We start from the raw sequence: 12,119 nt of genomic DNA on the forward strand, positions 1-12,119 counted from the left end.
AGAGACTGAAGGTCAGCTGGATCCAATGCAGTTTGCATACAGGCCCAACAGAGGAGTGGAGGACGCACTTTTGACTTCACTAAATCTGATTCTTAAACATGTAGAGAGTAAAGGGACTTTTGCAAGACTTCTTTTCATTGATTTTTCTTCGGCTTTTAATACAACACAGCCCCATATTTTAATTAAAAGACTTTTAGAACAGTTTGAAATCAGGAAAAACCTGCTGGGCTGGATTTTAGATTTTCTAACTGACAGGTCACAAAGAGTGAGAATAAATGGGGTTCTGTCTGACCCAGTGTTCTCCTCCACAGGTTCTCCTCGAGGGTGCGTCCTATCGCCCTTATTATTCACTCTCTATACAAACATGTGTCAGAGCAGACATGAAAACAGGGACATTAATACTAATTAATACTTGTTAATACTTGTACAGCTGCTGTTATTGTGTATATATTTATTTATATTTCTTCATACATTCTTATATAGTTCTATATTGTGTATTTTGTTGTACAGTTATTTTATTTTCAACTTTAATTTATATATTTTATCTTATTCTTTCCCAGTTAAATTTACCCTTCATTCTAATTTGTGTTGTACAGTTATTTCATTTTTAACCTTAATTTATATTTTATTCCTTCCTAGTTAAATTTACCCTTTTTAATTTTTCATATTTATTTCCTATCTTATTCATAGCCTTTTCCTTTTTTGTTTTCTTTAGGTCACGAGCAGTTGTCCAAGCATTTCACTGCATATCGTACTGTGTATGACTGTGTACGTGACAAATAAAATTTGAATTTGAAATTTGAATTATTAAATATGCAGATGACTCTGTTATTGTCAGCTTACTGAAAGAGGGTGAAATTAACCACGGTCCAGTCATTGATGACTTTGTTCAGTGGTGTGAGGAGTCTCATCTCCAGCTGAACATATCTAAAACAAAAGATATGGTTGTTGATTTTAGGAAACAACAAAATGGGCACGGAGTCACTTTAACTAAAGGTCAGAAAATAGAGCAAGTACAATCATATAAATATCTTGGGACCATAATCAATGAAAAACTGAACTTTGATCAGAATTGCAAATCAGTTTGTAAAAAGGGTCACCAGCACCTTTATTGCCTTAGGAAACTTGCTCATTTCCACATTGACCAAAACATTTTAACTTCGTTCTTTTATTGAGTCTGTTTAATCCTTTTGTTTGGTGGCATGGTTCGGTCAGACCTCTGTCACAGAGAAAAACTCACTGAATCAGATAGTGAGATGGTCCAGTCGTCTGACAGGTGAGCCACAGTCTTGTTTAGCCTCCCTGTACTCCAAGCAGGTACAGAGGATGGCTTTATCAATCCTTAAAAATGGTTCCCATCCGCTAAGGGGTGAATTTCAGCTTCTTCCCTCAGGACGGAGGTTTCTATTTCCGAGATGCAGGACAAAGCGTTATAAAAACAGCTTTGTCCCCGTTGCTGTCACTGAATTAAATAAGAACTGTTTTTGATTCGAAATATTAAATTACTATATATGTGCCACAGTGAGGTTTATATCTTTATTAGGTCTGTGTGTTTTTGAAGGGATGCCAAATGCTGTCATTTTTTCTGTAAAGCAAATTTAGCTATGGGTATGAATAAAGTTACCTTGACACCACACCGCCCTTGGTCACACGTAGGCTTAGATTTCTTCACCGTCTCCCTGCCTCTTCGGGGAGGAATGTCATTCTCACCATCGTAGAGAGGTTCTCTAAATCAGCACAGTTCATTGTACTAGAAAAATTGCCCACTGCCATAGAAAATGCTCAGCTATTAGTCGATCATGTTTTCAGACTCCACGGCATCTCTCAGGAAATAGTTTCAGATCGAGGTCCCCGATTCACTTCACAAGTTTGGAAAGCATTCTGCACAGCTCTGGGCGCCAGAGTCAATCTGAGCTCTGGGTACCACCCACAAACCAACAGCCAAACAGAAAGGCTAAATCAGTGCGTGCTGTCACATAACCCCTTGTCCTGGTCCACCCTGTTATCATGGATTGAGTACACACATAATTCACTTACCACTTCTGCTACTGGTCTGATCCTGTAATAAATGCATGAACGAGTTTTTCAGCGTCACTCTGAAACAGGATATTTCTAACTTTAAAGATGTTGCACAAATGGAAGAAAGCAGTCTTACATATTTGTTTAATATGTGCGTTGAAGGACATGTCCTGGTCAAAAATGACTCCAAGGTTCCTCACAGCGTTACTGGAGGCCAAGGTAATGCCATCCAGAGTCAGGTACTTCTGATTAGAGACCTTAGTTTTCACAGGAGCTACAGTATCCAGAGTCGTACGTAGTGAGGAGGTGAAATTATTAACAAGATAATCGACCTCTGTTGGGGTAGCGTTCAGATAGCTGCTCTGCTCTATGTTGGTACAGGGCATTGAAGATGATAACAGTGGGTGGATTATATTCTTAAACTTAGTTACAGCGCTTTCAGAAAGACATCATCTGTGATATAGTCTACTCTCCACTGCTGTGTAATCAATTATTGTAAATGTAAATGTTATCAGGAAATGATCAGACAGCAGAGGGTTTTCAGGAAACACTGTTAAATGTTCAGTTTCTATGCCATATGTTAAAACAAGATCTAGAGTGTGATTAAAGTGGTGGGTGGGTTCTTTTACATTTTGAGAGAAGCCAATTGAGTCTAATAACAGATTAAATGCCATGTTGAGGCTGTCATTTTTAGCATCTACATGGATGTATGGATGGATTCAGAATTTGGATTTCGTCCACTATCACTGCCTTTCACCTGCCCAACGTTTGCTTCGGAGCTCTGGATTTGCAGCTCGGACCATTCCTGCTACAAAACCACTCACTCGGGTTAACGACTCCTCCTCCCAACGGGAAAAATGCCTATATGGGGTTTGGTTGAAAGGGCAGCTGCCTACACAGAGAAGCCCAGACCTCCCTCTCCCCAGCCTATACAGGGGAACACTGTTGCATTCGGACATCTTCGGACACCTGTTGGGACATCTCGCCCACTAGGTGCGCAGGTGGCATTCTTATGAGATGCCCAGACCACCTTAAATGGTTTCTTTTGATGTGGAGGAGTAGCAGTTTTACTCTAAGGAATCCATCGACCCTCTGGAGAAAGCCATTTCCACCACTTGTATCCACGATCTCATCCGTTCCGTCACTACTCAAAACTAATGACCACAGGTGAGGGTAAGGCTTAGGGGCAACAACTCATCACCGATTGGGAATGGGCACACCAACCTTTTCTTGCTGAGGACCCATAGCTTCTGAAGGGGCTGATTCTCATTCCTACCATTTCACACTCCACTATGAGCCAGTGCAAGCTAGAACACATCACCTATAAAAATCACAGATGAGATTATACGGCCACCAAAGTGAAAATCTTTAAAAATACTGGTGGTCGCCTGTAGATACGCCTATGGTGTCAATTTCAAAATTGCCTTGCTCTTGAGCTATTCCTTTCACAAACTTGGGTGTCCACACTGAACGCCCTCCTTTTACACCTGAGCAGTAAAAACTGCATTTTGTATTTACTTGGTTCATCTTTGTCTGATATTAAGATTTGTTCGATTAGCTTGCCCGAACAGCAGGACCGTCACATTTTCCATCAGATGAGTCACTGAGTGGTGACGACGGAGTGTGCCTGTGCTGATCCCGCCTGGAAGAAGAGTGACCTAACGAGCCGCTATGCTCATGATGTAATGTGTGTATATGCTACAGTATGTGTTGGGCAAAATACTGAACAATGAATGACTCTGAATTCCTCTGTTTTGTATATTAGTGTGTGATTTTAAGTAGTATGTATAGAATAATGCTAATGACTGGCTATCCTTACTGTGAAGCAGTATGAGTGGTCAGGAAGACTAGAAAGTGAAATTTAATGTCAGTGTTCTTACTGCAGTGGTGTGGAGCTTCATTTTGAATTTTTCAAGGTAAAGCCAGTGTTTGGATTCGCTGGGGTCCAGGTCGTGATAGAAGTCACGAGCCGCATAACCAAAACTGTGGAACTTCCTGTCTGGAGTGAGAAGGATGGTGGTCGGGGTCTTCTGATTGGATACGCCTGGGTCCCCACCCTCCCAACGCCTGAAAAAAAACGACAGTTATCAATATATGTGCAGTAAATCTGCTTTTAAGTGAATACAGCAGCTAAACTTGTTAACGATTGTCACAGATGTTGGGTAAGGACTGATTATCCAGGAAGAATTAAGCATCATTCCACAACTCACGGCAAACTTGTAAATAAACCTTTAACTCGTTCTTTGAGTTCTCTGAGGCCTTATGAACCCACTGGCTCACTCACACCCCGGCACGTATGGACAAACAGAGGACTTCTATTATTAGGGCCCTATTGTTCCTGCGCCTCTAAACCTTAAAGTGTGAAGGCCCTGTTGTAATCACTGTTTTATTTTCTGTCTTTCACTGCCTTTTTGAAGGATTTAACATACTGACAAACTCATTAAAATTTGCACATGCCTCACACCTGTTCAAAGTTTTTTTAATTATAAGTTACGATCTTGCCATAACCAGCCACTGTACTTTTGGGATTTTATCGGCTTCATATTTGGTCAGTCTAAACCACAGCCCCTGAACACATTTCAACTGATTTATTTGACAGAGGGCACAGCGCCACCTAGTGGGAACATGAAATGCCATGTTTTACACTTCGGGGTACAGTTTTGAGGTGGTTGACCCCAGCAACTTGAAATTTGTCCAGGAAAGCCTTAAGGAGTTGGTCTTTGGTCACATGTTTTCATCAGACTTTTGATGCACTTCTCCTCCAAGGTTGAGCCCATCCACCTCAAAATCACACAAAACAAGCAGAATGCGAACACTTATCGTTTCCACAATTGCTTTCTTTAGTATTTTTAGACCTCTTTCCCTGTTTTAGTAAAGCCAGTGACTCTAGTCTCTCCCCTGGACCTGTGATTAATTGTCCTGAGGAAAAGATTAAATAAACCTTGCATTCCTGTGAACCTTCCCATCTCTTCAGTCTGCTTTTGGCTCCGCCTTTTCCCCTTTGGCCTTCGGACATATCCAAGCTAAACGCTTACAGGTGTTTTCATTTTCCTTTATATAATTTGTCTGCAGCGACTGGTTCTACCGGAGGACCAGCAGAATTTGGGCACAAGTACAGATCACACTTTTTAAAATAGCAAATTTCCTGCTGTTTGTAAATGCCAGCAGGCAGTGTTGGAGCAGCTTGGAAAAATAAATGCAATCCCTGGTGACGACGACTCTAGACAAAGGGCTGTTCAGCTGTTACGGCTCTCGTAATACATGCATACCGTTTTAAACAATACAATAATTATTGTGTCTCTAAGTCAAGGACTTTAGAGGTTTTATGGTCATTCCAACACATGTCCTCAAAGTTTTTTTATTTTTTTATTTTTATTTTTCACAAAATGGATTTTATTGGTGTTTTCGTACGATTTTTAAGAGCCAGAAAAAAAATAAATCTTTCGTATCTCTTTGTGTAATAAGCAAAGTTGTGGTTACGACTTCACAGTAGCCTATTTAATCTTTTTTAGCCAGAACACCAACTCACTCGAGCCTCCCCTCACATGATGGTAATGTCACGTGTGATATAGGATTTCTTCTGTACTGTTTTGTTCGACCGCTGTGTATTCAGTAACACATACTGAATTATGTGGTAAACAAGCTAAAATATGTTTTGTATCTGATTCCCAAAAGTGATCACTACCTCCAGTTTACCTCATTAAAGGCTGCGTCTTCTCTGTTTAATTCAATTAAATTCAACAAACAGCTCTATTCAAATACTAATAGCTTAATACTTAGTAATATTAATTACTTAAAGCAAGAATAACATAATCAAATAAAAACAGAACTTGAACAGAAATCACAGTTTACAGCTACCCAAGGACAAGATCAGGAAGCCCATAAAAGTTCAAGAGCTGTGAAAAAAAATCCTTTCAGGCTGAAAGATGCAGAAGATATTTAACATTTCAAAATGAATTTAATATATCAAAATGTTTTTGCCTTTGTGAATGTTTTATCTGAACTTTTAACTGTTTATCAAGTTTTGGGATTTATCCTCTTTCACGTACAGCTCTCTTATTTCTTTCTTTCTTCAAAGCTGACAATCCAGCATCCAGGAACATTTATAACTTTCTAATATGAAGCTGTGCTTCTAAAGCTTTAAGCGTCCTAAAAGATGCACGCGTAGAATTATTTGAAAATCCTAGGTGACTTCCTGCCTAAGCTGTCACAGTCACAAGATTTTCAGAGAACATAACCTCTGACCTTGACCTTGAGTACAAGACTCATCCAAGACCTGGTAGGGTCTCCCCAAGACAAATTGGTCTTGGGTGAGAAGTTTTCATAGGAAGCTGAAAGTCACTCATCCAAGCGACTTCCAGTGTTCCTCTCTCTCCAGGACGTGTACATCCTTATCACTAAAAGACTGGCCACTGAAGAAGTCACTTTGCTGAGTGATGAAACGTTTCTCCCAGATGCACAGAACTGAGCATCAAGACACCTGGTGGTGCGTTGGATCAGGTAGTGGGGGCGAGTCCTGGACAGACCGAGCGTAGCATGCCTAAACGTACAGTAATGGTATCATAAGGAGATCTGGAGCGGTGTCTCTGGACTGACAGACTGGGGTGATAGTTCCTATCTTTGAATAAGGGCCCGGAGTATGTGCTCCAACTCCAGGGGACAACACGCTAAGCCTCTCTGAGAACAGTCTATGCCAAGGTGCAGAGTTTGTTTGACCTTGGATACAAGAGGAACAATGCAGTTTCCATTCTGGAACGTTGGGCCAGTTCTAAATGATATTTGAGGGGGATTCCCCAACTTGTCTACATGTGGATGGCCAGCACGTTGCTACGATCCCTGTACAATGTTCCCAGTCTTTCCAGTCTGTCTTGTTGAGGAGGGCACAAATAGTTAGCTGTCAATTACAGAGCACAAGCATTCGAGCTTTGTATAGTGACGGAAAGACAGAGATCATGGATACAAGCAGCAAATTTTCTCTGAAGGGTGGCTGGATTCTCCCTTGGAGAGAGAGTGAGGGGCTCAGAGTAGAGCCGCTGCTCCTCCACATGAAAAGGAGCCAGTTCAGGTGGTTTGGGCACCAACATGAAAATCCTAGGTGACTTCCTGTCTAAGTTATCACCTCGAGGTCAGACATGAATATATACATATACATCTGTATATTAGGACTGAGCGTTACTAGTCAACTAACCAACTAATCGGCACAATTGTTGTCACAGTCCTGGTTCGGTGACCCAGTGTTTTTGGGTTTTGTACTTTTACTTTTGATGTTATTATGAATTATGAGTGTTTGTGTTTTGGTTTCTGTCCCAGTATTTCTAGCTCATAGTTTTGTAGAACTGCTGAGTCCTTGTTTTTAGGTTTTGTTATTTGGTTTCCCAGAGTTACTCTGTGCTCACACTTCTCCGTGTTCCCTCCGTCTGTCCATGGTGTCACTCTGCTTGTGAATCTGTTAAGTTCAGTGTCTTGTCTGGCTCTGTGAGTTTCCTGTTTTATTCTGAAGGTCTCTGTCTCATGTGAGTGTGTTCGGTACGTTTCCCCTGTCTCGTCAGCTCTGACTTCTCCCAGCTGTGTTGCCCTCCTGTCTCCCATCCCTTGATTACTGCTGTGTGTATTTACGCCCTGTGTGTTCTCCAGCCTGTTGCCGGTTCGTCTGCGTTATTTCCCTCCGTCAACCTGTGTATCTGTGTGTTCCTATGTTTTTCTCCTCGGGTCTCCAGTTGACGTTTCAGGTTTGTTTTGTTAGTTTTTTCCAGTTTAGGTTTTGCTTAGTTTCCTCCACGCCTTTGCCGTTTCTGTTTGTATCTCCACCTTCAATAAAATTCCCCTGCATCTCAGCTGCCAGCATCTTGGGTCCACACGGCTCATCCCGCGAGCCGTGACAGTACAAACCGACCAGCCCGCCGGAGGACGTTCTGTCCGGCCCGTCGGTCCAGCCTTCAAAAGGGAAGCGGCGATCATGCCGATGCCCTTCGCCTCAGCTAGACCCGGAGACTTCTGAATTGCTGGCTGTGGTGAGCGAAAGAGACGTTAATCATGGGTTTTCTGACTTTGGGACTATTTACTCCGGGGCCGTGCCCAGCAGCATTCAGCTCAGTCTTCAGTGTCCCTGTTACCTGTAGCTCAATCTCCAGTTCTGTCGCCCTCTCAGCCATCCATTATTTCTATGCAGGGAGAAAATCTCATTCCCACCCAGGGTGTTTCTCACAGTTTAGCTGCTTTAGGTACAGTTATTCACTCCAGGGCCTCCCCAGAGGCTAGGTAGCCCCCGAGGAACTGCACGCGGTGTCAGCGCTGCCTGGGCGGAGCCCTGCGCAGCTCCAGTTACCTCTGTGCCTGCCAGAGGTCTCCGCACACAGTCTCACAGATTAAAGTCCAACAGGCAAACAAAAGCACTGTTTTTACCTTTATGCTGGATATTCATCATGAAATGAATCTTTTAAATTATTTGCGCAATCGATTAAACATTAAAAAGTAACTTTAGGTTAATATTCTTCCTTCTTTTGTCTGTTTTGCTGACACTTTTCTGTGTCACATGTCCAATTAGCTACATTTAGTTTTCATTTGCCTGCCAGAACATCTTCCTTCAGCCTTGGTGATAAAAGACTGTTTTTAATTTTTGTTCACAGCCGAACTGATCAAGTTCAGTGCACCACCAGCCCACCATCACATTCCACCTCAGTTTCCACTGCAGTGTCAGCCTACCTCATGGTGTGAATGCACTCTGGTTCCTTAGCAAAGGCGTAAGCATAACCGCTGGATGTGGTGCCAAAGTCAATGGCAACTACGACCACAAAGGACGGCCCTGACGGTACCTGGTCTGTATCATTCTGCTGTGCACAAAGAGGAACAGACAGTTTGATGGTGTTAGGACATATGATGAGTTCAAAACAACCAATCAGCATATGCAAATAAAAAATAACAACATCAAAATGGTAAAGTGATATCACAGGTGAGTAAATATCTGCAGGATGTTCAGTGTTCACTTTGAATGGCACCGTGATGATGGAGACTGCAGGTTTATTTCTGCATTTACTCAGTCTTGGTGTCCTGCTGTTATGTAACATATATGAGTGAAGAGCAGACGGTCTCTACCTAACAGTTTGTAAGGACTTTGCTGTTACTGCTGTAGGATATGTTAAATAGATCATGACCCTCCAATGCCAGGTGTTGTGGCACTCAAGCATGATACAAAGGTAATCAGATTACCAGAATGAGAAGAAACGTATCAGATCACACTCGTCCTGCAGGAACAATAATTACAAACATGAACACATGAGTCACCTGAGTGTGTGAAGGAGAGAGAGGTGTAATTCCAGGGTCGCCCATGCTCTTTGCTGGAGAAGGATCAGCCATTGCATCTGTACATGAAGACAGCAAAGGATTTATTATGCAGTCCTACGATGCAGTTCACTTTCTATTGAGTATTTATATAAAGTTGCACGCTGTCGTGTCATTTTTAAAGCATGTCTTTATTTGAACATCAGTAGGAAATTTATTCCTTTTACACGTTTTCATTTTATGCACCTTCTTTTTATGCCGTGCATTTGTGCAGCTGTAAGCTTTTGCTACTGTGTAGTGAACAAGGACTACAGATCTGCAGGTCATCATTTATACATCTATATGCAGTGTTGGGGAGTAACAGAATACATGTACCGGTGTTACGTATGTAAAATACAATATGAGTAACTGTATTCTGTTAGTTTAAAGGTTACCATTTAAAAAGGTGGCATTCAGTGCCTGTGTCTCAGTCTCGTGGCCCAGGTCACCTCTACAGCCCGCATAACGACGTAAAGAAATATTTGAAGCATGTAAATATAATAATAACCACTGCAGCCAAACAGAGAGCCTGACGAGCCCAGCTATTAAGACTCGACTGTACACCGTGTTCGTGTTTTCCTCTGAAATAGGGCTGCTTAATAAATCAAATTTTAATCTCGATTACGATCTGGGCTTTCAACAATCATTAAAAAGGACTGAGCCGATTATTAGCCCCTCCCTCGTGCTTTACTTGTGCTTGACAGTCTTTAAAGTCATTATTCAACACATTGTTATTGTTAAATAAATATGTCAAATAATCGAGATCTCAATTTCAGTGAAAATAATCGTGATTATCATTTTTGCCCTAATCGAGCAGCCCTACTCTGAAACAATAAGTTCTGTTGGAGTCTTTCAACGCCTCTGTCTGTTTCTCGCTAGCAAACTTGACCCAGACAACAAAGTAAAGCTAGTTTTCAGCTATGAGCCGACACGAACCCGACGTATTAGTCAGAGGTCCCTTTACTACAGTTCAGAGCCGCGGACCTGTTTTATATACGCGAGGAATAGTTTCTACATGAGATCGCTGCAAAAAGTGCAGCCTTACCTAATGTCCACCTACTGTTACTCATTTATATTAAGATTTAAACATCTAGCTGGTGTTGGTGTGGAGAGTAGCCTTCAGTAATAGTAATAAATCACACAGCAATAGGACATTCATGTAGCTGTAAAAAGCATGGTAATATATTAAGTAATCCAAAGTACTCAGTTACATTACTCTCATTGAGTAACGTAACAGAATACATTACAGAATACATTTTGGGGCATGTAATCTGTAGTGGGATACATTTTGAAAGTAACCTTCCCAGCACTGTCTATATGATATAGAGCTAGTTAAATGAACATTTTTATGATAAGGGTTCATTTTCTCTCCTGCTCATCTTTTTTATCCCAAACTGAAACATTCAATGTATCTCCTTGCATCTTCTGACCTTTCACATTACCCACAAACGAGCCTCTAAGGCTGAGGCCATACGCACTCTTTTTTAAATGTTACATTGTTGGAGACAACCATTCATTCATCTACAAAAACAACATGCACAGCATGCTTCCTGCATCAGTCGACTCCTGACTCAACCCTGCGATGCAGCCATACTCCTGTTAGGGGACAACTTTGAGATATTATTTTATTTAAAAATGACAGACTTACATTAACTTAGTAATTAGTACTTAATTAAACCTGAAAATAAACTTCCTGTTGGTTAAATAATCAACTGACAGCCACTATTAGCAGGTTTGTCCTGATCTCCATCCAGACGACACCGTAATTTAAAGGACACTGCTAACAGAAGCCTAGCTTAGCCACTGACTTAAATTAGCTCCACACTTTAAGCACAATACTACGATAAACATAACAAATTGTTATCAAGGCCAGCTGACTAAAGATTTCCATGGTCACACTGACTTTTTTCTTGAACACAAGAAGGCAATAAGGCTCTGAAACTAAGACATGCTGCTTCCATAGTTGGTAAGCACCAAAGAAATGACCCAGAACACCAAAGAAAACCGTGTTCCTGCAGAGGCTGCTGACCATGAACTCTGTAAATGGCCCAGAAGTGAAAGGATGCTGCTTTGTGGGTGTCAAACAGCCAAATGACAACATTTTCTGTGTGGAAAGTGCAGAAAATGTCTGTTACACCTGTCTTCAAAACACAATGGCATTTCAGTAGAATAGGAGATTGTCTACCCATTTGCTTCCATCATTTTCATTAGTCTGGCTTAATAACCTTCAGTGAAAGTGTTCTTTGAATGCATACAATAATAATACTCCCCAGACATATTGTAAGTGTCTGGCAGAATTGTCTCACGGCGGGACATCGTGTTATCCATCCTATTTTTCCAGCTCATTCACCCTTTTCTCTTGCCATCCCCTACAGAGTGGATGAGTGGTCTGAAGACCCATAATACACTTTGCCAGGCAATTACAGTGCAGAATTACAGACCACCTGTGGCTAGACTCCATCTAGCCACAGTCCACTTTACAGCCTGGAGTTTTATTCCCAACAAAGGGTCGAAAAATCTCATCACAATTAGCAAAGTAAAGTAACGGTAATCTTATAATAAATAATATTTCAATCTTTCTGTGCCAGCAGAGTGTTCACTTCTGTTCAATGATTCATTTAATGTCTAAGGCATGTTTACGCTGAAATTCTAATTCTTCCCCTCCAGCATTCATCCGTTCTCTCATCCGTGACAATCACACAATAATTTAAGTCATCCTGCGGCAACCCTGTGTCGTCCATACAGTGATAAGACTGCTGGGTTTGTCCAACCACGTCATCATT

The 12,119-nt window shown here is 41.4% G+C and overlaps 1 protein-coding gene and 1 long non-coding RNA gene across 6 annotated transcripts in view; one reads left to right on the forward strand and one right to left on the reverse strand.

Annotated features, from left to right (window-relative positions):
- Nucleotides 1–12,119, reverse strand: part of hspa12a (heat shock protein 12A) — a 75,143-nt gene that overhangs the window by 32,327 nt on the left and 30,697 nt on the right. For 3 of the 5 annotated variants that reach the window (XM_024804791.2, XM_024804789.2, XM_024804788.2), the window contains exons 2-4: nucleotides 9,301–9,377; nucleotides 8,722–8,849; nucleotides 3,900–4,086 (exon numbers count right to left, since the gene is read on the reverse strand). In XM_024804791.2, coding sequence (XP_024660559.2) covers nucleotides 3,900–4,086; nucleotides 8,722–8,849; nucleotides 9,301–9,377 — 392 coding nt within the window. The remainder of the gene's footprint in view (nucleotides 1–3,899; nucleotides 4,087–8,721; nucleotides 8,850–9,300; nucleotides 9,378–12,119) is intronic. The other 2 variants (XM_024804792.2, XM_024804790.2) reach the window with 1 other exon arrangement.
- On the forward strand, nucleotides 7,663–8,778 carry LOC143421731 (uncharacterized). The gene is made up of 3 exons (XR_013101290.1): nucleotides 7,663–7,748; nucleotides 7,855–8,030; nucleotides 8,646–8,778. It is a non-coding gene; the product is annotated as an uncharacterized LOC143421731 (long non-coding RNA).

Source organism: Maylandia zebra, linkage group LG13 (assembly GCF_041146795.1).
Source record: "Maylandia zebra isolate NMK-2024a linkage group LG13, Mzebra_GT3a, whole genome shotgun sequence".
NCBI lineage: Eukaryota > Metazoa > Chordata > Actinopteri > Cichliformes > Cichlidae > Maylandia > Maylandia zebra.